Genomic DNA, 27760 nt, shown 5'->3' with positions numbered 1-27760 from the left:
TGCCAAGCTTGTAGCATCATACCCAAGAAGACGAGGCTGTGATTGATCACTGCCAAAGGGGCTTCAACAAAGTACTGAGTAAAGGGTCTGAATACCTATGTAAATGTGATATCAGTTTCTTATTTTTAATACATTTGCAAACATTTCTAAAAACCATTTTTTTCTTTGTCATTATGGGGTATTGTATGTAGATTGATGAGGGGGAAAAACTATTTAATCAATTTTAGAATAAGGCTGTAATGTAACAAAATGTGGAAAAGGTTAAGTGGTCTGAATACTTTCTGAATGCACAGTATATGGGTGTCTGAGCTGAATGTTATTTGATTATGCAGACAATCTGGAATTCTGAAGTAACGCTTCTGATAATAACTACAAAACAAATAGGTTGTCAACCCTCAACCAGGAAAGACCCGCATGCATGTTGATGTTAGTTCTGTATGTATTTATAAGGGCAAGGCGTGCTGCTCTGCTCTGATACCTTCAAACTCGGTGCCTCTTTGCTTGACATCATGGGAAAATCAAAAGAAATCAGCCAAGACCTCAGAAAAACAATTGTAGACCTCCACAAGTCTGGTTCATCCTTGGGAGCAATTTCAAAACGCCTGAAGGTACCACGTTCATCTGTACAAACAATAGTACACAAGTACAAACACCATGGGACCACGCAGCCATCATACGGCTCAGGAAGGAGAACGTACTTTGGTGTGAAAATTGCAAATCAATCCCAGAACAACAGCAAAGGACCTTGTGAAGATGCTGGAGGAAACGGGTACAAAAGTATCAATATCCACAGTAAAACGAGTCCTATACTGACATAACCTGAAAGGCCGCTCAGCACGGAAGAAGCCACTGCCCCAAAGCCTCCATAACAAAGCCAGACTACGGTTTGCAACTGCACATGGGGACAAAGATTGTACTACTCAGAGAAATGTCCTCTCCTCTGATAAAACAAAAATAGAACTGTTTGGCCATAATGACAATCTTTATGTTTGGAGGAAAAAGAGACGCTTGCAAGCTGAAGAACACCATCCCAACCGTGAAGCACGGGGGTGGCAGCATCATGTTGTGGGGGTGTTTTGCTGCAGGAGGGACTGGTGCACTTCACAAAATAGATGGCTTCATGAGGAGGGAAAATTGTGGATATATTGAAGCAACATCTCAAGACATCAGTCAGGTAGTTAAAGCTTGGTCACAAATGGGTCTTCCAAATGGACAATGACCCCAAGCATTCTTCCAAAGTTGTGGCAAAATGGCTTAAGGACAACAAAGTCAAGGTATTGGAGTGGCCATCACAAAGCCTGACCTCAATCCTATAGAACATTTGTGGGCAGAACTGAAAAAGCCTGTGTGAGCAAGGAGGCCTACAAACCTGACTCCGTTACACCAGCTCTGTCAGGAGGAATGGGCCAACATTCACCCAACTTATTGTGGTAATCTTGTGGAAGGCTACCTGAAACGTTTGACCCAAGTTAAACAATTTAAAGGCAATGGAACCAAATACTAATTAAGTGTATGTAAACATCTGACCCACTGGGAATGTGATTAAATAAATAAAACCTGAAATAAATCATTCACTCTACTATTATTCTGACATTTCACATTCTTAAAATAAAGTGGTGATCCTAACTGACCTAAGACAGGGAATCTTTACTAGGATTATATGTCAGGAATTGAGAAAAACTGAGTTTAAATGTATTTGGCTAAGGTGTATGTAAACTTCCGACTTCAACTGTATGTACTGAGCTTGTCTGATGCTTTAAGCATGCTGTTTGATAAGAAAAATTAAGACAAATGACTCAAGAGGGAGCCAGAAATCCAGATAACCTAACCAGAAGGGGAAAAAAAAAATACTGTTCCCGACCCCCCTCCTCCCGCTGCTGCTTCTGCTGTCTTCACAGATTCTGTCATTACGCTCCTCAAGTTGCTAGTAATAGGATACTCCAGGGGTCGGCACATTTTTTCATTTGGAGTGCAAATTTGTTACCATTTACACCGATCTGAGTGTCAGTTATGATTTTCATGGAACAGTTTCATTTAACTGATTAGTCTTTGTAATCAGTTATGGGATCTCCAAATCACTGTCATGAGGTTAATCTAAATTCTATCTAAAAGAAAATGATAGAAATCTAAAAGTAATTTATATTGCAAACTGTGTAAAAATAGTCTACCTAATGCCAACAAATAAAAATATGGCAGCCTACAGGTAGAAAATATACTGAGAAAAATACTGTAAATATCCTATTAATCACATCGAAGACAGGCCGGCTATGCGTAGCCAATGAACTTGAAACATTGTATCAACTATAAACTATGTCTGGACTGAAGCTAGGACTAGAAAACTTGCAACATTGTATAAAATAGTATGGGCCTTCAGAGTTTCCTGTGCCAGTGAGCTTGAGACAGACACAGCTATAGGTGCAAGGGATAGGATGTAATCAGGGATTTTATGATGTTTCCACTGGATCAGAGCATTACATTTTTCGAGTGGTTACCAAAAGGGATAGAGCTGGAAATATATTGAGGAACTATTGTCATTCTTAATGGATTCTAATAACACACTTTGTTTACTTGCTGTTTGAAGTGAAGAAACAAATACTTAGAGAAACTCCACAGCTCATTAGTGGTGGTGAGTTAAGACTATCAGAAATACTATCAGACATCTCCAAATGGACAGACCTACATTTGCACACAGGCCAGGTAGCCTAGGTCAACTTCTATATGAGTAGGCCGAATCAGATGCATGTCCTTACTCAACATTGACAGGAGCACTCCAAACAAAATGTATAAATTCCCCAAACTCGAAAATAGAAAGAAATAAACAAATGTATTTCTAACAAGTGTAACATAAATTGTGAGCTCTGCAAACAACGACAATAAGAACACTAAATAACAATAATAATAATAAATTGAATGCATTAACAGAAATTACCGTAACCAAACAAACAAACACTGTAGATTACAAATTATGGGAATTAATGGTAAATATAGGTTACTACTGTATGTAGTGGGGAATTGATAGACACTATCAATCAAAAGGCAAACAATTCACACAATGAAGTTATGAAACTATGAATGTGCACAAAATTGCAAGAGAGAGCGCATATTCTGGAGAGAGACGTGCCTTGTGCATTTTAGCCACGCTCCTTTTTTTTAGGATCGTGACGTCCCAACCGCCTCCTAAATGGATGAGCCCACTGAGACACGCGTGAATCAGACAGGTATATACATATTTGAGACGGCTCGACCAACAGCCTATCGACCAAACAATCAACCAGTTGACGAAATGGGGTCAGCCCTAACACACTCTTTTAGGATTTGGTTAAAGATACAGCAAATAGGTCTGGTAATACAGTCTGCTACCATTCTCAGTAGTTTCCCAACAAGGTTGTCTATACCTGGTGGTAATACAGTCTGCTACCATTCTCAGTAGTTTCCCAACAAGGTTGTCTATACATGGTGGTAATACAGTCTGCTACCATTCTCAGTAGTTTCCCAACAAGGTTGTCTGTACATGGTGGTAATACAGTCTGCTACCATTCTCAGTAGTTTCCCAACAAGGTTGTCTATACATGGTGGTAATACAGTCTGCTACCATTCTCAGTAGTTTCCCAACAGGTTGTTGTCTATACATGGTGGTAATACAGTCTGCTACCATTCTCAGTAGTTTCCCAACAAGGTTGTCTATACCTGGTGGTAATACAGTCTGCTACCATTCTCAGTAGTTTCCCAACAAGGTTGTCTGTACCTGGTGGTAATACAGTCTGCTACCATTCTCAGTAGTTTCCCAACAAGGTTGTCTATACCTGGTGGTAATACAGTCTGCTACCATTCTCAGTAGTTTCCCAACAAGGTTGTCTGTACCTGGTGGTAATACAGTCTGCTACCATTCTCAGTAGTTTCCCAACAAGGTTGTCTGTACCTGGTGGTAATACAGTCTGCTACCATTCTCAGTAGTTTCCCAACAAGGTTGTCTATACCTGGTGGTAATACAGTCTGCTACCATTCTCAGTAGTTTCCCAACAAGGTTGTCTGTACCTGGTGGTAATACAGTCTGCTACCATTCTCAGTAGTTTCCCAACAAGGTTGTCTGTACCTGGTGGTAATACAGTCTGCTACCATTCTCAGTAGCTTCCCAACAAGGTTCCCAACAAGGTTGTTTTCTATACCTGGTGGTAATACAGTCTGCTACCATTCTCAGTAGTTTCCCAACAAGGTTGTCTATACCTGGTGGTAACCATTCTCAGTAGTTTCAGTCTGCTCTGCTACCATTCTCAGTAGTTTCCCAACAAGGTTGTCTATACCTGGTGGTAATACCGTCTGCTACCATTCTCAGTAGTTTCCCAACAAGGTTGTCTATACCTGGTGGTAATACAGTCTGCTACCATTCTCAGTAGTTTCCCAACAAGGTTGTCTATACATGGTGGTAATACAGTCTGCTACCATTCTCAGTAGTTTCCCAACAAGGTTGTCTATACATGGTGGTAATACAGTCTGCTACCATTCTCAGTAGTTTCCCAACAAGGTTGTCTATACATGGTGGTAATACAGTCTGCTACCATTCTCAGTAGTTTCCCAACAAGGTTGTCTATACATGGTGGTAATACAGTCTGCTACCATTCTCAGTAGTTTCCCAACAAGGTTGTCTATACATGGTGGTAATACAGTCTGCTACCATTCTCAGTAGTTTCCCAACAAGGTTGTCTATACATGGTGGTAATACAGTCTGCTACCATTCTCAGTAGTTTCCCAACAAGGTTGTCTATACCTGGTGGTAATACAGTCTGCTACCATTCTCAGTAGTTTCCCAACAAGGTTGTCTATACATGGTGGTAATACAGTCTGCTACCATTCTCAGTAGTTTCCCAACAAGGTTGTCTATACCTGGTGGTAATACAGTCTGCTACCATTCTCAGTAGTTTCCCAACAAGGTTGTCTGTACCTGGTGGTAATACAGTCTGCTACCATTCTCAGTAGTTTCCCAACAAGGTTTTCTATACCAGCTGGCTCATCATTATGGATGGATAACAATAGTTTTTCCACCACTCCCACACTAACTTGACCAAACTTCAAACAACGATCATTCACTTTCAATATTACATTTTTTATACTAAAATATGATGTCTCAATGTTCAATATTGTCATTTCACTTCCACTTTATTTGTGAAATAGTCATTGAAATGATTGGCAATCCTTCACTTTCAATATTGGATCTTTTATACTTAAATATGAAGGCTCACTGTTGTTATAAATCACCCATCAACTTCAATAAATGATGGAGATGAACTGGGTTTTCCAAAGTCTATTTCCATTGTGTTTTATGTCATTTATCATAGTTTAGTAATTACATTTCTAGTGTTTTATGTTAAGTTTAGGTCACAACATTTCTCCATTGACAGTATGTCAACCAATCAGCTGAGCTTGACATGTTAACCACCTCTTTTGCATCAGTTCTTTGAAACATAAAATTTTTCAATGAATCATCAATCCAGAGGCCTCAGTTCTCCCAGTTAGTTTCTTAACAGGCTTGTCAACAACTGACATGAATACTTTTACAAATACTTCCAGTGCTACGTCCTAGTTTCACCTCATACACATTAGACCAGCATTAAAAATTTTTACAAGTGTCCTAAGAAAACACGTTGTATTATCTCTTAAACAACTTTAGGTCCAACCGTTGGCACTTTGGTTTTCCTTGTTATTGCCACAATGTTATGGTCACTACAGCCAATGGGAACTGATATTACTTTGGAGCAAAGCTCTGCAGCATTAGTGAAGATATGATCAATACCAGTGGATGGCACAGATCCAACACTATTGGACAACACTAGTTGGTTCAGTGATAACCTGGGACATATTACAGGCATTAGTCACAGTAAGAAGTTTCCTCTTGAGAGGACAGCTAGTTGCTAACCAGTCCATGTTCAGGTCACCCAGTAAAATAAAACTCTTAACATCACACACACGATCAAGCATTGCACACATTATCCAAATGCTGACGGTTAGCAGCACCTCAAAAGAAGAGGCTTCAGATGAGGCAGGTGAACTTGCAACCACAACAACAATATTTGACATGAGACCCTCTCTAAGATTTACAGGAATATGGTGCTGAACATATACTGCAACACCTCCCCTATAGGCATGATGAAATGTGTACTCCTATTTGCCTTTGGAGCAGCAGAGTAAAGTTAGGACTGGAGCAACACGTTACATTTGACTGAGTTTCTCTGGTGGCTGTCAGATCAAATTGTGAACGCACGGTTGTCTGGCAGAATGCTAAAAAACTAAACCATATATTCTGGAATAAGCCCTGAGGTGGGGAGCTCCCAAACCAGGCTAATGCACTGCAATAAATACCAGGATAGGTTGTTGAGAAAGCGATGTCGCTCTTAAACGAAAGTAAAACTAAATGCATGCTATTCAATCGATCACTGCCCGCACCTGCTCGCCCGTCCAGCATCACTACTCTGGACGGGTCTGACTTAGAATAAGTGGACAACTACTAATACCTGGGTGTCTGGTTAGACTGTAAACTCTCCTTCCAGACTCACATTAAGCATCTCCAATCCAAAATTAAATCTAGAATCGGCTTCATATATCGCAACAAAGCATCCTTCACTCATGCTGCCAAACATACCCTTGTAAAACTGACCATCCTACCGATCCTCGACTTCAGTGATGTCATCTATAAAATAGCCTCCAACACTCTACTCAACAAACTGGATGCAGTCTAGCACAGTGCCATCCGTTTTGTCACCAAAGCCCCATACACTACCCACCATTGCGACCTGTATGCTCTCGTTGGTTGGCCCTCGCTTCATACTCGTCGCCAAACCCACTGGCTACAGGTTATCTACAAGTCTCTCCTAGGTAAAGCCCCGCCTCATCTCAGCTCACTGGTCACCATAGCAGCACCCACTTGTAGCACGCGCTCCAGCAGGTATATCTCACTGGTCACCCCCAAAGCCAATTCCTCCTTTGGTCGTCTTTCCTTCCAGTTCTCTGCTGCCCATGACTGGAACGAATTGCAAAAATCTCTGAAGCTGGAGACTCACATCACCCTCACTAGCTTTAAGCACCAGCTGTCAGAGCAACTTACAGATCACTGCACCTGTACATAGCCCATCTGTAAACAGCCCATCTATCTACCTACCTCATCCCCATACTGGTATTTATTTATTTATTTTGCTCCTTTGCACCCCAGTATCTCTACCTGCACATTCATCTTCTGCCGATCTACCATTCAAGTGTTTAATTGCTATATTGTAATTACTTCGCCACCATGGCCTATTTATTTCCTTAACTTACCTCATTTGCACTCACTGTATATAGACTTTTTGTTTTCTTTTGTTCTACTGTATTATTGACTGTATGTTTTGTTTATTCCATGTGTAACTCTGTGTTGTTGTATGTGTCGAATTGCTACGCTTTATCTTGGCCAGGTCACAATTGCAAATGAGAACTTGTTCTCTACTAGCCTACCTGGTTAAATAAAGGTGTTCTCAACTAGCCTACCTGGTTAAATAAAGGTGAAATAAATAAAATAAATAAATAAAATAAGACAGAAATACTTGCTGTGTCATTTACCAAAACTCACCTGGATACAAAAATGTATGGTACTTCATTCTCAAACACCCCAAACCATCAGCTAAATGTGTCCTTCCAAAGCTGTCCTGGGACTGTCAAGGAGGGTACACTATTGAACATTATAGGGAGACCTTATATTATGCACAGAGTGGGTGACCATATGTGGCAGCGTGGCACAGCAGTAATGTCCAGTGTACCAAGCATGTCCAGCAGGGACACACACGTCATCCCAGCCCCTTTATCACTGTCAGCCACCATGCCTCTCATAGAAGGCTACATGCAGAGTGAGCAAATGTCTTTTCATTGCTCTCCTTCACACTACAGTAAGTGTTAATGAGTATTACCGCTCTTTCTCCCACATCTCTTCCTCTATCATGAGGAATTAAAAGTTCCCTCCAGTGACGTATAGGGAAATGTCCCTCACACCTCATAGCCTACCTATCAGAGCACAATATCAACTCATCTGGTGTTACCACGGTGATGAGTGTAGTGCAGACCTACTGTATCTGGCACACATAAAAAATAGATTAACTATTGAAAGCCTGGCTAACACTATTGTGGCGAGACCTATTTGGCAAACAGAGGTTGAAATGTGGAAGTTATGAGCTGGAATGGGTGAGCTAACATACCATGCCAGAAGAAATCATCATCATATTAACTTAATGCCAAGGACGGTTTGGGAGACACACAGTACAGTCGGTTTCATCTGAGATTCATTCATTACTATTAACCGCAAAGAAATGATTTGAATGTCTTTATTTTAATTCAGAGGGAAAATCTACCTTTGATTCAGTTTTAGCACACATAAATATATACTCAGAGTTCTATAGAAACTCTATACATGAAAGGAAGTATATGAAACTTCCAGAAGTGACTAGAGGAAGCAAAAAATAAATTTAGACTGAGCGTCCAAGCCTGGAACTCTGGGATCATTGATGCAAATGAAAGCAGACATCACAACAAACAGAGTTGTTTATTGATGCTGTTACACAAGAAGAGACGTTATCTATCACAGCTGGAGGGAGACGAGGGGTTCTGTGTGTTCTCAGGAAGGATCACTTTCACTAAATAATGAAGAAAACACAAAACGCAGGGGGGAAGAGAGAGACTCAGCATAGTTCTTATACTTCAGTGGTGCCTCATATGAAAGCTGATATGAACGCTGAAAGGCCATGAAAGGTTCACCTCCACTATGGGTCTCACTAAAGAGCCAGTACTTCACATGAACAATGGACCATGTAAATAACTCACAGTGTCCAGTCAAAAAGATCATATTACACAATCAAGATACTGATTGTTATCAGTGAGTGAATCCTGGAGAGATAAAAATGGTGATGTACTTGATGATGTAATAAACAAGAGATTATCCTTATGTGGCCTAACTGGTTGAGAGGTAATGAAGGTATAGGTTTGAATCCTGCCTACTGCCCTTTCATACAACCTCTGTCTTTCACCACCGTCATCCCCTCTCACTATCTGTCCAAGACAAATCATTCAACCTAAGAGTGAGTACCTTTCAGCTCTGCTGTGGCTCTGAAGGTGGCTGTGGTACTGATGGTCATTTGATAGTATGGTGTTGTTTTAGAGTGTGTTAGTGCTGTAATCTTCATCTATTAGAGTCATAACAGTGAGTCGGGGACAGGGTTTGCATCCCCAATGGACACCCTATTCCCTTTATGGTGCCCTACTTTTGATCAAGGCCCATAGAGCTAAAAAAAAAAGTTGTTTATGTGGTGCAATTTGGGACGCTATGGAGTCCAGGTCAGAGAGAGAAATAGAGACAGAGAGCGAGAGCGACAGAGAGCGACAGAGAGCGAGAGAGACAGAGAGCGAGAGAGACAGAGCGAGAGAGTGAGAGAGACAGAGAGCGAGAGAGCGAGAGAGACAGAGAGCGAGAGAGACAGAGAGACAGAGAGACAGAGAGACAGAGAGCGAGAGAGACAGACAAAGCGAGAGTACTTTTCCAAAAAACAAAAATCATCATTTCCCCCCCCAAAAAACAGATGTCAGAAGCACAAATATAAATTCACCCTGAACAACACCATAATTGAACACAAACCTACCTTGGTCTGACCATATCTGCATCGGGAAACTTTAATATGGCAGTGAATGGACTCAAAGAAAAAGCCCGCAGAGCATCTTATGTAATAAAAATGAAATGATTCAAAATCAACATCCAATTAAAATTTGGACCAAAATATTTGACAGTGTAATCCTACCAATAGCTCTTTACGGAAGTGAGGTTTGGGGGCCACTCAATAAACTGGACTTGGGACAAACATCCAATTGAAGCCCTATCTGCAGAATTCTGTCGGAAAATTCTACAAGTCGAGAGAAATACACCAACTAATGCATGTAGGGCAGAATTGGGCCGTTTTCCAGTAATAATGAAGATACAGAAAAGATCATTAAACTTTTGGCTACATCTAAATTCAAGTCCAAATTCGAGTCTGCAATTTAAAGCACTTCAAACCAAAGAGCTGAGCACAGGAACGAGCCCTCTCAGTCAGCTGGTGTTGGACCTCACCAACCAAGCTGACACCAGCACTGCTTCAAAAGAAAGAATTCCAATAAGCAAAATCATGAACAAATCAAAGGACTCATATTTACAACATTGGAAAAACAAAACAAAATCCCAAAGCCGACTAAATTGCTATCTGACCCTAAACAGAGAATATGAATTGGCTGATTATCTCTACTCTGTCAGAGATGCGAAGCAGAGACAGATCCTTACCAAGTACAGGCTGAGTGACCACCGATTGGCAATAGAAACCAGCAGACATAAAAAGACATGGCTACCCAAAGAGGAGCGTGAATGTGGTCACTGCACGACAGGTAGAAACAGAGATGCACTTGGGTTGGTTGTTTCAGGCCCTCTCCCTGGAGCTTTACTGTGATAAATATTCCTCACCAAGAGATTCATTATTCACAGACAGAAATGACTGCATTCATTCAAAATATTAACTTATTAAACCCAGAAGAAAAAAAGAAAAAATACTCATGGGTGAAGGAGCAATGGCTCCTCTTGCAGCCCAATATTTATTTATTTATTTTTTATTTCACGTTTATTTAACCAGGTAGGCTGGTTGAGAACAAGTTCTCATTTACAACTGCGACCTGGCCAAGACAAAGCATAGCAGTGTGAACAGACAACAACAGAGTTACACATGGAGTAAACAATTAACAAGTCAATAACATGGTAGAAAAAAAATAATCTATATACATTGTGTGCAAAAGGCATGAGGAGGTAGGCAATAAATAGGCCATAGGAGTGAATAATTACAATTTAGCAGATTAACACTGGAGTGATAAATGATCAGATGAACATGTGCAGGTAGAGATACTGGTGTGCAAATGAGCAGAAAAGTAAATAAAATAAAAACAGTATGGGGATGAGGTAGGTAAATTGGGTGGGCTATATACCGATGGACTATGTACAGCTGCAGCGATCGGTTAGCTGCTCAGATAGCAGATGTTTAAAGTTGGTGAGGGAGATAAAAGTCTCCAACTTCAGAGATTTTTGCAATTCGTTCCAGTTGCAGGCAGCAGAGAACTGGAAGGAAAGGCGGCCAAATGAGGTTTTGGCTTTAGGGATGATCAGTGAGATACACCTGCTGGAGCGCGTGCTACGGGTGGGTGTTGCCATCGTGACCAGTGAACATGAGATAAGGTGGAGCTTTACCTAGCATGGACTTGTAGATGACCTGGAGCCAGTGGGTCTGGCGACGAACATGTAGCGAGGGCCAGCCGCCTAGAGCATACAGGTCGCAGTGGTGGGTGGTATAAGGTGGCACTGTGATAAACTGCATCCAGTTTGCGAAGTAGAGTATTGGAAGCTATTTTGTAGATGACATCGCCGAAGTCGAGGATCGGTAGGATAGTCAGTTTTACTAGGGTAAGTTTTGCGGCGTGAGTGAAGGAGGCTTTGTTGCGAAATAGAAAGCCGACTCTAGATTTGATTTTGGATTGGAGATATTCGATATGAGTCTGGAAGGAGAGTATGCAGTCTAGCCAGACACCTAGGTACTTATAGATGTCCACATATTCTAGGTCGGAACCATCCAGGGTGGTGATGCTAGTCGGGCGTGCGGGTGCAGGCAGCGAACGATTGAAAAGCATGCATTTGGTTTTACTAGCGTTTAAGAGCAGTTGGAGGCCACGGAAGGAGTGTTGTATGGCATTGAAGCTTGTTTGGAGGTTAGATAGCACAGTGTCCAAGGAAGGGCCAGAAGTATACAGAATGGTGTCGTCTGCGTAGAGGTGGATCAGGGAATCGCCCACAGCAAGAGCAACATCATTGATATATACAGAGAAAAGAGTCGGCCCGAGAATTGAACCCTGTGGTACCCCCATGGAGACTGCCAGAGTACCGGACACCATGCCCTCCGATTTGACACACTGAACTCTGTCTGCAAAGTAGTTGGTGAACCAGGCAAGGCAGTCATTAGAAAAACCGAGGCTACTGAGTCTGCCGATAAGAATATGGTGATTGACAGAGTCGAAAGCCTTGGCCAGGTTGATGAAGACGGCTGCAAAGTACTGTCCTTTATCAATGGCGGTTATGATATCGTTTAGTACCTTGAGCATGGCTGAGCGTGGCTGAGGTGCAGCCTGAGGGACACTGAATAATAACATCTGCAAAGTAAATAGTAACTTAGTATTATTGTTATTACTATTATTATTGTTGTTTATCATTCCAAATAGTAGTGGTATGGGTAGTAGGGTGATGGTAATAATAGCAGTTTAATGATGGTGGAGGTAGTAGTAGTGGTAATGATGATGGTAGTTGTAGTACTGATGTAATGGTAGTAGTAGTGTTAATGATGATGGTAGTTGTAGTACTGATGTAATGATGGTAGTAGTACTAGTAGTAGTTGTAGAAGGAGTAGTAATGATGATGGTAGTTGTAGTAATGATGATGGTAGTTGTAGTTATGATGTAATGATGGTAGTAGTAGTAGTAATGATGATGGTAGTTGTAGTACTGATGTAATGGTAGTATTGGTAGTAGTGGTAATGATGATGGTAGTTGTAGTACTGATGTAATGGTGGTAGTAGTAGTAGTGGTAATGATGATGGTAGTTGTAGTACTGATGTAATGATTGTAGTAGAAGTAGTGGTAATGATGATGGTAGTTGTAGTACTGATGTAATGGTGGTAGTAGTGGTCGTAGTGGTAATGATGATGGTAGTTGTAGTAATGATGTAATGCTGGTAGTAGTAGTAGTAGTAATGATGATGGTAGTTGTAGTAGTAGTAGTGGTAATGATGATGGTAGTTGTAGTACTGATGTAATGATGGTAGTAGTAGTAATGATGATGGTAGTTGTAGTAGTAGTAGTAGTAGTGGTAATGATGATGGTAGTTGTAGTAATGATGTAATGATGGTGGTGGTAGTAGTAGTAGTAGTAGTAGTAGTAGTAGTAGTAGTAGTAGTAGTAGTAGTAGTGATGATGATGGAAGTAGTAGTAATGATGATGGTAGTTGTCATAATGATGTAATGATGGTAATAGTGGTAGTAGTACTGGTAATGATGGTAGTTGTAGTAGTAGTAGTAGTAATGATGATGGTAGTTGTAGTAATGATGTAATGATGGTAGTAGTAGTAGTAATGATGATGGTAGTAGTAGTAGTAATGATGATGGTAGTTGTAGTAATGATGTAATGATGGTGGTGGTAGTAGTAGTAGTAGTAGTAGTAGTAGTAGTAGTAGTAGTAGTGATGATGATGGAAGTAGTAGTAATGATGATGGTAGTTGTCATAATGATGTAATGATGGTAATAGTGGTAGTAGTACTGGTAATGATGGTGGTTGTAGTAGTAGTAGTAGTAGTAATGATGATGGTAGTTGTAGTAATGATGTAATGATGGTAGTAGTAGTAATGATGATGGTAGTTGTAGTAATGATGTAATGATGGTAGTAGTAGTAATGATGATGGTAGTTGTAGTACTGATGTAATGATGGTAGTAGTAGTAGTAGTAGAAATGATGATGGTAGTTGTAGCAATGATGGTGGTAGTAGTAGTAATGAGGTAATGATGGTGGTGGTAGTAGTGGTAGTAATGATGGTAGTTGTCTTAATGATGTAATGATGGTGGTAGTAGTAGTAGTAGTAGTAATGATGACGGTAGTAGTAGTAGTGGTATTAGTTGTAGTAATGATGATGGTAGTAGTAGTAGTAATGATGATGGTAGTAGTAGTAGTAGTAGTAGTAATGATGATGGTAGTTCTTACTGATGTAATGATGGTAGTAGTAGTACTAGTAGTAGTAATGATGATGATGGTAGTTGCCTGGCCGTGCTGCTGCTCCAGTTTCAACTGTTCTGCCTTCTTATTATTCGAACATGCTGGTCATTTATGAACATTTGAACATCTTGGCCATGTTCTGTTATAATCTCCACCCGGCACAGCCAGAAGAGGACTGGCCACCCCACATAGCCTGGTTCCTCTCTGGGTTTCTTCCTAGGTTTTGGCCTTTCTAGGGAGTTTTTCCTAGCCACCGTGCTTCTACACCTGCATTGCTTGCTGTTTGGGGTTTTAGGCTGGGTTTCTGTACAGCACTTTGAGATATCAGCTGATGTACGAAGGGCTATATAAATAAATTTGATTTGAAAAAAATAAATTTGATTTGATGATGGCTGTAGTAGTAGTAGTAGTAGTAGTAATAGTAGTAGTAGTAGTAGTAATGATGATGGTAGTGGTAGTAATGATGATGGTAGTTGTAGTACTGATGTAATGGTAGTAGTAGTAGTAGTAGTAGTAGTAGTAGGAGATGATGGTAGTTCTTACTGATGTAATGATGGTAGTAGTAGTAGTACTAGTAGTAGTAATGATGATGGTAGTTGCCGTAATGATGGTAGTAGTAGTAGTAGTAATGATGATGATGGTAGTAGTAGTAGTAGTAGTAATGATGATGGTAGTGGTAGTAATGATGATGGTAGTTGTAGTACTGATGTAGTAGTAGTAGTAGTAATGATGATGGTAGTTCTTACTGATGTAATAATGGTAGTAGTAGTACTAGTAGTAGTAATGATGATGATGGTAGTAGTAGTAGTAGTAATGATGATGGTAGTAGTAGTGATGATGGCTGTAGTACTAGTAGTAGTAGTAGTAATAGTTGTAGTAGTAATGATGATGGTAGTGGTAGTAATGATGTAATGATGGTAGTGGTAGTAATGATGATGGTAGTTGTAGTACTGATGTAATGGTAGTAGTAGTAGTGGTAATGATGATGGTAGTTCTTACTGATGTAATAATGGTAGTAGTAGTACTAGTAGTAGTAATGATGATGATGGTAGTAGTAGTAGTAATGATGATGATGATGATGGTAGTAGTAGTAGTAATGATGATGGTAGTAGTAGTAGTAATGATGATGGTAGTAGTAGTAGTAGTAATGATGATGGTAGTAGTAGTAGTAGTGGTAATGATGATGATGGTAGTAGTAGTAGTAATACTGATGATGGTAGTGGTAGTAGTAGTAGTAGTAGTAGTAATGATGATGGTAGTTGTCATAATGATGTAATGATGGTGGTAGTGGTGGTAGTAGTGGTGGTAATGATGGTAGTTGTAGTAATGATGCAATGACGGTAGTAGTAGTAGTAGTAGTAGTAATGATGGTAGTTGTAGTACTGATGTAATGGTAGAAGTAGTGGTAATGATGATGGTAGTTGTAGTACTGATGTAATGATGGTAGTATTAGTAGTAGTAGTAGTAATAATGATGATGGTAGTAATGATGTAATGATGGTAGTAATGATGATGGTAGTTGTAGTACTGATGTAATGGTAGTGGTAGTAGTAGTGGTAATGATGATGGTAGTTGTCGTAATGATGTAATGATGGTAGTAGTGGTAGTAGTAGTGGTAATGATGGTAGTAGTGGTAGTAGTAGTGGTAAGGATGGTAGTTGTAGTAATGATTGTAATGATGGTAGTAGTAGTAATGATGATGGTAGTTGTAGTACTGATGTAATGATGGTAGTAGTAGTAGTAGTAGTAGTAGAAATGATGATGGTAGTAGTAATAATGATGGTGGTAGTAGTAGTAATGATGATGGTAGTAGTAGTAGTACTGATGTAATGATGGTGGTGGTAGTAGTGGTAGTAATGATGGTAGTTGCCTTAATGATGTAATGATGGTAGTAGTAGTAGTAATGATGTCGGTAGTAGTAGTAGTGGTAGTAGTTGTAGTAATGATGATAGTAGTAGTAGTAATGATGATGATGATGATGATGGTAGTAGTAGTAGTAGTAGTAGTAGTAGTAGTAGTAGTAGTAGTAGTAGTAGTAGTAGTAGTGATGATGGTAGTAGTAGTAGTAGTAGTAGTAGTGATGATGGTAGTAGTAGTAGTAGTAGTACCGATGATGGTTGTAGTAGTAGTAGTACCGATGATGGTTGTAGTAGTAGTAGTAGTACCGATGATGGTTGTAGTAGTAGTAGTAGTAGTAGTAATGATGATGGTATTTGTAGTACTGATATAATACATCTCAACACAGCCAGCATGCTTCCTCCAATCAGTCTACATTAGAGGGAGCGTCAAGGAGTTTGCTGGCTACAGCACCACTGCACCAAGCCCTGTCCCTTCTGCTCCTGCCACAAGTGTTCATCTGCCCAAATATATTTGTGCAGGCATGGATGTGGACCACATGCTCAGTGACCCTCTGCTTTACATCAGAAAGAGACTGCCAGACTTGTGGAGGTCTACAATTGTTTGTCCCCATGATGTCAAGCCCTTGAAATAAATCCACAGGTACACCTCCAATTGACTCAAATGATGTCAATTAGCCTATCAGAAGCTTCTAAAGCCATGACATAATCTTCTGGAATTTTCCAAGCTGTTTAAAGGCAGTCAGCTTTGTGTATGTAAACTTCTGACCCACTGGAATTGTGATACAGTGAATTATAATTGAAATAATCTGTCTGTAAACAATTGTTGGAAAAATTACTTGTGTCATGCACAAAGTAGATGTCCTAACCGACTAACCAAAAATATAGTTTGTTAACAAGAAATTGTGGAGTGGTTGAAAAACAAGTTAATGACTCCAACCTAAGTGTATACAAACTTCAGACTTCAACTGTATCTACTACTTCTACTTCAACTGTATCTACTACGGACAGTCTTTTTCCATTTTCTTTTAAAGCAGTGGAACTGCTGCCAAAGTTAAACAAAGATGATATCTTCCTTAAAACCTGTTTCCAGTCACTGAATGTGGAGCGATGGAGAGAGTGAAAACACCCTATCTGGCTTCATGTGTCAGAGGCACAGCATGTCTGCGAGCTTCATCTTCATCAGGTTCGAGATTCAGTGATAAACATACGCGAGGCTAGCTTGCGCACACTGTTCCTCTCCATCCAATCCATCACGTAGCCAAATGCTAACATGACACATACCATCAATCCAAAGTTGGGGAGGACGAGTTGGCGCGTCTGAGAAATCGCCCATAATCAGCATACTGTGCTACTCTGTTCATCCAACTTCAGACTAAACTGGCGAGTCACTGCTAGACAGGCAAATTGGGGACATAGAGTGACATTTATAGGTGAGAGGCATGGCCCTTTCTGGTTCTTTCATATCTTATGGTTCATAAGAGCATTGGAGACATGACAATGCCAATGACCACTATGTGAAACATACACGTCTTGCTGTCAAAACACCTCAGCTCAATGCCTCAGCAGCCTGTTCCAAGGTTGTGACTTGGACTCCGTTAATGAATCCCTACTCCCTCCCTTCCCCGGCTCCCCCTCTCCCTTACTTCCCAGGCTCCACCTCTCCCTTACTTCCCAGGCTCCACCTCTCCCTTACTTCCCAGGCTCCACCTCTCCCTTACTTCCCAGGCTCCACCTCTCCCTTACTTCCCAGGCTCCACCTCTCCCTCACTTCCCAGGCTCCACCTCTCCCTTACTTCCCAGGCTCCACCTCTCCCTTACTTCCCAGGCTCCACCTCTCCCTTACTTCCCAGGCTCCACCTCTCCCTTACTTCCCAGGCTCCACCTCTCCCTTACTTCCCAGGCTCCCCCTCTTCCTACCTGGAATCCTTCTCTCCCTCCCTACCCGGAATCCTTCTCTCCCTTCCTACCCGGAATCCTTCTCTCCCTTCCTACCCGGAATCCTTCTCTCCCTTCCTACCCGGAATCCTTCTCTCCCTTCCTACCCAGAATCCTTCTCTCCCTTCCTACCCAGAATCCTTCTCTCCCTTCCTACCCAGAATCCTTCTCTCCCTTCCTAGCCCGAATTGCAAAACATTACAGATTCCACAGGGCATAACAGTTTACCAAATTATTCTGCTAAGTCATTAAGAACCCAGGAGGAGGAAAAGTTATTTCTACTTAGGAGACTCATCTAGAAGATTTGTTTCCATACTTGTCTTAGTGAGACAAACTTAAACTATGCAGTGTAACTTGTACTCCTTGTAGATTAGAAGATAGAAGATAGTTTTAAAGAACATTGAACCAGAAGGAGGTTTCTGGCACGGGAGGGAATGATATTTAGATATTTTTTTCCTCAGAAACACCATTAATAAATGCCCTAGGCCTTCAACCTGCCTTGACTTTGCCTCTAACCCACATTTATGGTGCTTCTCCCCATAGGAGTCCCAGTTCTCATACAAACCACAGCTGCTTCTATGCCATCTAGTGGCCAAGGTATTTAAAAAACGACAGTGGGGAGTACCAGCGTCCGCTTCCATTGAGGGGAGTGATAGCGTCCGCTTCCATTGAGGGGAGTGACAGCGTCCGCTTCCATTGAGGGGAGTGACAGCGTCCGCTTCCATTGAGGGGAGTGACAGCGTCCGCTTCCATTGAGGGGAGTGACAGCGTCCGCTTCCATTGAGGGGAGTGACAGCGTCCGCTTCCATTGAGGGGAGTGACAGCGTCCGCTTCCATTGAGGGAGTAACATCATTAGCTTCCATTGAGGGGAGTGACAGCATCAGCTTCCATTGAGGGGAGTGACAACATCAGCTTCCATTGAGGGGAGTGACATCATTAGCTTCCATTGAGGGGAGTGACAGCATCAGCTTCCATTGAGGGGAGTGACATCATTAGCTTCCATTGAGGGGAGTGACAGCATCAGCTTCCATTGAGGGGAGTGACAGCATCAGCTTCCACTGAGGGGAGTGACAACATTAGCTTCCATTGAGGGGAGTGACATCATTAGCTTCAATTGAGGGGAGTGACAGCGTCAGCTTCCATTGAGCACATCTTCTCTTCTGTTTGATTCCCCCACACAAATATGTCAGCAGCCAGGTCATAAAAGGCTCAGGAAGAGAAGACAACTCACTGTAGGATTGTGATGCATGGCCCTGCTGATTGCATGCGCTTTATTTAAGCATGCAAATGTGATTTGCGGGGTCTGGATACGACCGAGGCTCTGGGTCTGGGCAGAGAGAGCGAGGGAGCGTTTGGCCCAATAAAAGCACCACCGCCACTCAGGAGCTACTTTTCAAAAGAGCCCATTCGTCGTCCACTTCAATAAGATGAATTATCTCATAGAAAAAGGTCTACGATTGAAAATGCCTCTTCCCAGACTGAGAAAATGAAACTCTCATTCTCTTCATCTCTCTCTCCATCTCATTCAGGAGGATAGAGTGATAAGTGCCATCTCTCGTGAAGACAGAAGGGCATTTTCTGCTTGGCGAGAGAACAATATGAGCGTTCAGGGAGTCGTGTGTCTGTCTGAGTGTTTATCAAGTTAACGGAGTAGCAGGGATTTCTACCGGTGTGGCCTAATCCTTTAAGCGCTTTAATAAACAACAAAATATATAGTCATTCCTCAGTGGGCATCGAGCCAAGCTTATAAGATCTTCTCCAAGTCTGTACTCTACCACAGATTAAAGCCGTCTTTTTTAACTTTACCAGACATTGTACCAGACAGATGGCTCATTAAAGATACAGTATTAATGGTCACCTACATAATAGAGACAGACGTTTTATTCCTGATCCCCTGAACGTCAAACAAGGATATCCTTTCTTTGTGTTAATGGGACAAGACCAGGACAAACGCTGGCCCCAATCATAGCCTGGCCAGGTAGACACATGGTGATCAAAAACTCCTGGCCCTACACAAAACATAACACTTAAACCCTAGGTTGGCCATGCTAAGAATCTAGAAGAAAAAGAAACGCACACCTATTAGGCGAGGTGCTGGCTACCGGAGTGGAACATTTGAAAATGAAAGGAGAGTCGCACACTCTAGGAGCTCAGATGCAAAAATGTAATGTCCAACGTTTCGACAGCCAACCTCGTTTATATAGTGTCAAATGACACAGGTGTCTGTAATCATGGTCAAGTGTGGCCTAATATCATTGGTTAATAATCAAATATTAAAATGGCATACAAAGAACAGCATACAAACAACAAATGGATAGCATACGATCATAAATTCCTTTTAGACTACACAAGCTTACAAACAATTACAATGGCATAGTCACAATAATCTTGTGACCTGTGTCATTTGACACTATATAAATGAGTCATCCCGCAGTGTTTGATTATATCCTGATGAAGACAGCTTGGCTGTCGAAACGTTGGACATTACATTTTTGCATATGAGCTCCTAGAGTGTGCGGCTCTCCTTTATGGCCATGCTAAGAAGACACAAACCCTAGGTAAGGTCACGGTTGGCCATGCTAAGAAGACACAAACCCTAGGTAAGGTCACGGTTGGCCTTTCTAAGAAGACACAAACCCTAGGTAAGGTCACAGTTGGCCTTGCTAAGAAGACACAAACCCTAGGTAAGGTCACGGTTGGCCTTGCTAAGAAGACACAAACCCTAGGTAAGGTCACGGTTGGCCTTGCTAAGAAGACACAAACCCTAGGTAAGGTCACGGTTGGCCTTGCTAAGAAGACACAAACCCTAGGTAAGGTCACGGTTGGCCTTGCTAAGAAGACACAAACCCTAGGTAAGGTCACGGTTGGCCTTGCTAAGAAGACACAAACCCTAGGTAAGGTCACGGTTGGCCATGCTAAGAAGACACAAACCCTAGGTAAGGTCACGGTTGGCCTTGCTAAGCAGACACAGAAGGTAGCTCGCTAGCATCCTTACCGTGCAGAGGTCCTTGTACTGCATCTTCTGAAACTTGGTGTCGGCATTGCCGGCACAGAGCTCCACGTATCCCAGAACCACCTGGAACACAGTGTTGTGGATGGCCTGGGTGAAGTGCATGTGGAGCTGGTCCATGGCCGTCTATAGAGAGAGGAGACACAGGGGCCCAAATTATTACGGGGACGGATAGTGTCGTAAGACCTGTTTGAAGTGCAGTTGGAGATGTCCATGGCCGTCTATAGAGAAAGGAGACACAGCGAAACATTATTATGTTGGGCGGATACATCATGACATGGCGATGTTACGGATGGTCTAGGTGTAGTGCATGTGGAGCTGGTCCATGGCCTAACAAAATTCAATCATTAACGTTAAGAAAAGATCCCTCTACACAATTCAAACCACAGTGCAGTTACCACAAATCTACCACTAACAGGTTCCAATAATCATCCTAAATGGAAAGTTACAAAGAGACCTACTTAACGCAACAATGCTGTTACGTTAGTAAGTGGGAATATGAATCTTTCAAATGATTTGCGATGGATATAAAGTGCGCCGCACGACATCAACATTAACAGTTGGGGGAAAAATCTCTGATTACAGAAATTGCAGTTGATATGCAGCCATTGCCAATGGCCTACTTGAGTTGCGAGGTCATTTCTAAATGAAGTGCTGCAAGAGCCATTTGAGCTGCGACTTGCGCTACTTATAACAGGTCTTTCAAATGAAATGTTGTATTTGGCGCATGTGACAAGTGTAGGTAGACCTTACAGTGAAATGCTTACTTACAAGCCCTTAACCAACAATGCAGTTAAGAAAATACCCCCCAAAAATAAGAGATAAGAATAACAAATAATTAAAGAGCAGCAGTAAATAACAATAGCGAGGCAAAATACATGGGGCACCGGTGTTGAGGTAATTGAGGTAATATGTACATGCTACCGCTTGCTGTGCATTAGCAGAGAGAACAGATTTTGACGAAATTCGAGCAAGGGTTGCCTTCCAGTGAGACATCATAGATTGTAACATTCTCTGTTTCACAGAAACATGGCTCTCTCAAGATAAATTGTCGGAATTGGTTCAGCCACCGGGCTTCTCCATGCATCGCACCGACAGAGATAAACACCTCTCTGGGAAGAGGAAGGGCGGATGCTTCATGATTAACGTGTATGCTTCATGATTAACGACTTATGGTGTAATCATAACAACAGACAGTAACTCAAGTCCACCCAACCTAGAATTCCTTACTATCAAATGCAGGCCATTTTACCTACCAAGAGAATTCTCGTTATAGTCACAGCTGTGTACATTCCCCCTCAAGCAGACACCAAGACGACCACCAAGGAACGTCACTGGACTATATGCAAACTGGAAACAATGTATCCTGAGGCTGCATTTACTGTAGCTGGTGATTTTAACAAAGCAAATTTGAGAACAAGGTTACCTAAATTCTATCAGCATATTGATTGCGCTATGCGCAATAGCCTTGACCACTGCGCCATTTTGCTCCTTCCGTCTTATAGGCAGAAACTCAAAACAGGATGTACCAGTGACGAGAACCATTCAACGCAGGTCCGGCCAATCGGAAGCCACGCTTCAAGATTGTTTTGATCACGCAGACTTAATATGTTCCGGTCAGCCTCAGAACAACATCAACATATACGCTGACTCGGTGAGTGCGTTTATAAAGAATTGCATTGGAGATGTTGTACCCACTGTGACTATTAAAACCTACCCTAACCAGAAACCGTGGATGGATGGCGGCATTCGCGCAAAAATTAAAGTGCGATCCAACCGATTTAACCATGGAAAGAGGTGTGGGAATAAGACTGAATATAAATAGTGTCGTTATTCCCTTCGCAAGGCAATCAGACAAGAAAAATGCCAGTACCGGGACAAGGTGGGGTCGCAATTCAACGGCTCAGACATGAGACATATGTGGCAGCGTCTACAGGAAATCACGGACTACAAAAAGAAAACCAGCCACATCACGCTTCCAGACAAACTAAAACACCTTCTTTGCCTGCTTTGAGGATAATACAGTGCCACCGTCGCATCCTGCTAACAAGAACCACGCCCCCCCACCCCCTCTCTATGGCTAACGTGAGTAAATCATTTAAATGCGTTAACCCTCACAAGGCAGCTGGCCCAGATGGTATCACTCAGAGCATGCACAGACCAGCTGGATGGTGTGTTTACAGACATTTTCAATCTCTCCCTATCCCAGTCTGCTGTCCCCACATGCTTCAAGATGGCTACCATTGTTCCTGTAACAAAGGCAAAGATAACTGATAGAAATTACTACTGCTCCGTAGCACTCACATCTGTCATCATGAAGTGCTTTGAGGAACTAGTCAAGGATCATATCACCTCCAACTTACCGGACACCCTAGACCCATTTCAGTTTGAATACCGCCATCAGGTCCACAAACAACTCAATCGCCATCACACTGCACAATCCCATCGGGACAAAAGGAATACCTATGTAAGAATGCTGTTCATTGACTACAGCTCAGCATTCAACACCATAGTGCCATCCAAGCTCATCATCAAGCTGGAGGCCCTGGGTCTCAACCCCGCCCTGTGCAATTGGGTCCTGGACTTTGCGACGGGCCGCCCCCCAGGTGGTGAAGGTAGGAAACATCATCACTTCGCTGACCCTCAGCACTGGGGCCCCACAAGGGTGCATGCTCAGCCCCCTCCTGTACTTGCTGTTCACCCACGACTGCGTGGCCATGCACGCCTCCAACTCAAATCATCAAGTTTGCAGACAACACTACAGTAGTGGGCATGGATTACCAACAACGACTAGACAGCCTACAGGGAGGAGGTGAGGGCACTCGGAGTGTGGTGTCAGGAAAACAACCTCTCACTCAACGTTAACAAAACAAAAGGAGATTATCGTGGACTTCAGGAAACAGCAGAGGGAACACCCCCTTATCCACATCGAAGGGACAGCAGTGGAGAAGGTGGAAGGTTTTAAATTCCTCGGCTTACACATCACAGACAAACTGAATTGGTCCACACAGACAGTGTGGTGAAGGCGGCGGAACAGCGCCTCTTCAACCTCAAGAGGATGAAAAAAATGTGGCTTGTCACCCGAAACCTTGACAAACCTTTACAGATGCACAATCGAGAGCATCCTGTCGGGCTGTATCACAGCCTGGCACGGCAACTGCACAGCCCTCAACCCCAAGGCTCTCCAGAGGGTGGTGCGGTCTGCACAACGCATCACCTGGGGCAAACTACCTGCCCTCCATGACACGTACAGCAGCCGATGTCACAGGAAGGCCAAAAAGATCATCAAGGACAACAACCACCCAAGCCACTGCCTCTTCACATCGCTACCATCCAGAAGGCGAGGTCAGCACAGGTGCATCAAAGCAGGGACTGAGAGACTGAAAAACAGCATCTATCTCAAGACCATCAGACTGTTAAACAGCAATTACTAACACAGAGAGGCTGCTGCCTACATTGAGACCCAATCACTGGCCAATACAATGCCACTCTAAATAATGCCACTTTAATAATGTTTTCATATCCTACATTACTCATATCATACTGTATTATATACCATCTATTTCACCTTGCCTATGCCGCTCGGCCATCACTCATCCATATATTTATATGTACATATTCTCATTCACCCCTTTAGATTTGTGTGTATTAGGTAGTTGTTGGGGAATTGTTAGATTACTTGTTAGATATTACTGCACAGTCGAACTAGAAGCACAAGCATTTCACTACACTCGCATTAACATCTACTAACCATGTGTACGTGACAAATCAAATTTGATAGGATTTGATTTGTAGTGCACTACTCTTGACCAGAGCCCTATACTTTAGACCAGGGCCTGAAGGTCAGCAATCTGCTGTGTACATGGATACAGTGAACATAGTGAGTGTAGTGTGTGTGTGTCACACGCCCCAACAAAGAGCGAAAGGGCCCTGAGCCAGTCAACAATAGGTATTTGAGTTTGAGAGCATGCACTACACTCACTACTCCCCTGCTGGCTTTTATCATTGTGGAGAACACAACCATTGTGATTGTGGATAGCCTACTCCAAAAAGCTCCTGATCTGCTGATGACGCAATCTCCGGAGCCAAGGGCCACACTCGTCTCATGGCTGATGATGTCAATCAAATAGATAAGCTAATCATCACGTCAGCATGTTTTTGTTTCCTACACGAGTAGCTCCGTCAATAGGAGAAATTTACAGGTCATGTTCTGGGCATAAGAGTTATTTGCCTGTTTGTCTACCAGGTAAATGAATGACTTGTTACAAGACAAGCTCCATAGCTGTGTTAGAATACACATTCGAACTATACAATTTGTGTAAATTGAGTATGTAGTATGCTTATTGGTCATAGTATGGATATAGTTAGTATGCGAATAGTTCCCAGATGTCGTACTACATTCGTCAAACTACGAAGTATACAAGCAGTGGACAATATTTCTGTGCTTTTAAGGCCCATAAATGCATATATTCCAAAAATGGCCGTGGCTTCATAACATTTTCAGATTTGAAGAAAATGGCGGAAAATATGCAGCCGGAGTCCGACGAACGTGGATACAAAATGTTAGTACAATTAATTGTACTAACTATGACAAATTTAAGAACATGTTGAGCAATGTAATAAAAAAGTAATGACTTTTCAAATAAGGTATGTTACACGTTATGTTGGCTGACAATATATTAGCTACGCTATCCTTACAAACCGCATAGCATATCATTACAGCAGTTGCTTGTATGTACCGGTATGTTAGCTAGCTACCTAACATTGTCAGTATTGCCAATACATTAACTAGCTATATTTTATCTAACTATCCAACGTTTAATGACTTGATCATTTATGTCATTCTTAGCTTAGCAGTGGACATTGTTAAGGAAGTTGTAAGATGTCTAAACCTGTCATTTGTTATTCTAACAAGCTAGCAAGAAGTTGCATAACAACAGCATCAACTTCCGGTACGCGCTAGTACACTCAACTGAAAGGACACCGTTCGTTTACAGTATACTACAGTATACTAAAATGAATAGTACTAATAGTACATACTCATCAAGTATGTGGTATACAGTATGTTAGTAAGGGTATTCGAACAAAGCTTATGTCTTCTCTAACACCTATCATTTACCACTACACTAAAAGTGCACTGTGCTGAAAAGTTGAAACATTTGCAAAACATTTTAGTAATTTAGCAGATGCTCTTACCCAGAGCGACTTACAGGAGCAATTGGGGTTAAGTGTCTTGCTCAAGGGCACATCAACAGATGTTTCACCTAGTCGGCTTGCGGATTTGAACCAGCGACCTTTAGGTTTCTGGCCCAACACTCAACCACAAGGCTACCTGCCTAGACATAGATTTGTTCGACAAACCGGATACTTTGCCAGAGTTTCAGGCAGGAATACTCAGAGATCTGCAGTGCTTGTCTTCACTCACACAGACACACATCTCTGTGAGCCTCAACCTTAGTGAGTAAAAGTGATGAATTTGCCTGGAAGGAAGTGGTGGAAGCTTTTCTGGTGATGTCTGGCTCATTTTCGCAGTGAAGTGGGGTGTGAGTGTGTGTGTGCAAGAGACTGACAGTTGATAACAGCTGACTCATCTCAGCCCTCACACACCATCCATCTCAGTTCAGAGTTACACTGACACACGTGTAAAAATACAGACACCCACTCTTTAATGAAAGTTCACACACACGAGCGCACGCACACAACACAGAAAAACAAGCATCCACAAAAAAAACACAGATACACAAAGCTCGCTCTCTCTCTCTCTCACTCACTCTCCAGCACGGACACGGAGGCCGACAGACATCATTTGACACCACAATACACTGCCATATCTCCAGGGTTGTTTTTTTTTGGTGGCAGTTCTTACCCCTGACAGTCCCCTGAACAAAGCAATTACAATCAATCTTTGTGATGGTGACAGCTTGTCACAAACTGTCTACGCGATTGTGTGCTTCCGTCATCCCAAAATCAATCCCATGGAAAAGGGGGATGTTTCCCCATCTCATGTGTGTGGTGGAAAAGGGGGATGTTTCCCCATCTCGTGTGTGTGTGGTGGAAAAGGATGTTTCCCCATCTCGTGTGTGTGTGGTGGAAAAGGGGGATGTTTCCCCATCTCGTGTGTGTGTGGTGGAAAAGGGGGATGTTTCCCCATCTCGTGTGTGTGTGGTGGAAAAGGGGATGTTTCCCCATCTCGTGTGTGTGTGGTGGAAAAGGATGTTTCCCCATCTCGTGTGTGTGTGGTGGAAAAGGATGTTTCCCCATCTCGTGTGTGTGGTGGAAAAGGGGGATGTTTCCCCATCTCGTGTGTGTGTGGTGGAAAAGGATGTTTCCCCATCTCGTGTGTGTGTGGTGGAAAAGGGGGATGTTTCCCCATCTCGTGTGTGTGTGGTGGAAAAGCTTTACCAGTGACAGATCTGTGATTTGCAGGAAGTATTGGGGGGAGAAGACGGTGTAAAAAAACACAAGACCGGTATGAATCATCACCTCTGATCAACACCGTGGGGAGAGAGAAGGAGATGGAGGGAGAAACAGGGAGCACAACAGAGGGAAGGGGGAGGAAAGGGGATACCAAAACGGGCGTCAACCCAGGAATGAATCATCTCACCACATCAGAGGGAGAGACGTAAGGTCAGACAGGTAGGTAGAGAGAAAGACAGAGAAAGAGAGATCAAGAACAATATACAGAAGGAAGAGGGAAAAAAAGGGGGGAATGGATGACAAAAGGATCAGGAAGGAAGCCAACAGAGCAGAGATCTGTTGCTAGAGGTCTCTCACCTGGGTCTTTTCCAGGAGGGTGTACGCCAGCTGAACTCTGGTGTAGTGGGAGACATCAAAGTGCTTGCAGGTTTTAGACAAGGCCACATCCAGCTGCTCCTGTTGGGTGGGTAGAGGGGAATGAGGGGATGGAGGAGGGGTATGGTCATGAATCAACTCCTTGGGCCAAGAGAAACAGCTTCCATAATGGAGGGCTGAGGCTGCTGTCTTTAAAGTCTGAGTGCCAAATGGCACACTATTCACTATTTAGTGCACTACTATATAGGGCTCTGGCCAAAAGTAGTGCACTCCGTAGGGAATTGGGTTCCATTTGGGACACAGACTACATGTCAGTCAGAGAGAGCAAGGGAGAGCCAG

The 27760-nt window shown here is 42.4% G+C and overlaps 1 protein-coding gene across 2 annotated transcripts in view; it reads right to left on the bottom strand.

Moving 5' to 3' along the window:
* Positions 1 to 27760, bottom strand: part of vps50 (VPS50 EARP/GARPII complex subunit) — a 229402-nt gene that overhangs the window by 138358 nt on the left and 63284 nt on the right. For both annotated transcript variants that reach the window (XM_042310186.1, XM_042310187.1), the window contains exons 11-12: positions 27404 to 27502; positions 20615 to 20755 (exon numbers count right to left, since the gene is read on the bottom strand). In XM_042310186.1, the coding sequence (XP_042166120.1) occupies positions 20615 to 20755; positions 27404 to 27502 (240 nt within the window). The remainder of the gene's footprint in view (positions 1 to 20614; positions 20756 to 27403; positions 27503 to 27760) is intronic.

The sequence above is a fragment of the Oncorhynchus tshawytscha genome, linkage group LG31 (genome assembly GCF_018296145.1).
Source record: "Oncorhynchus tshawytscha isolate Ot180627B linkage group LG31, Otsh_v2.0, whole genome shotgun sequence".
NCBI classification, from domain to species: domain Eukaryota; kingdom Metazoa; phylum Chordata; class Actinopteri; order Salmoniformes; family Salmonidae; genus Oncorhynchus; species Oncorhynchus tshawytscha.
The sequence above is the reverse complement of the archived record's forward strand: the minus strand, read 5'-3'. Positions and strand labels throughout refer to the sequence as shown.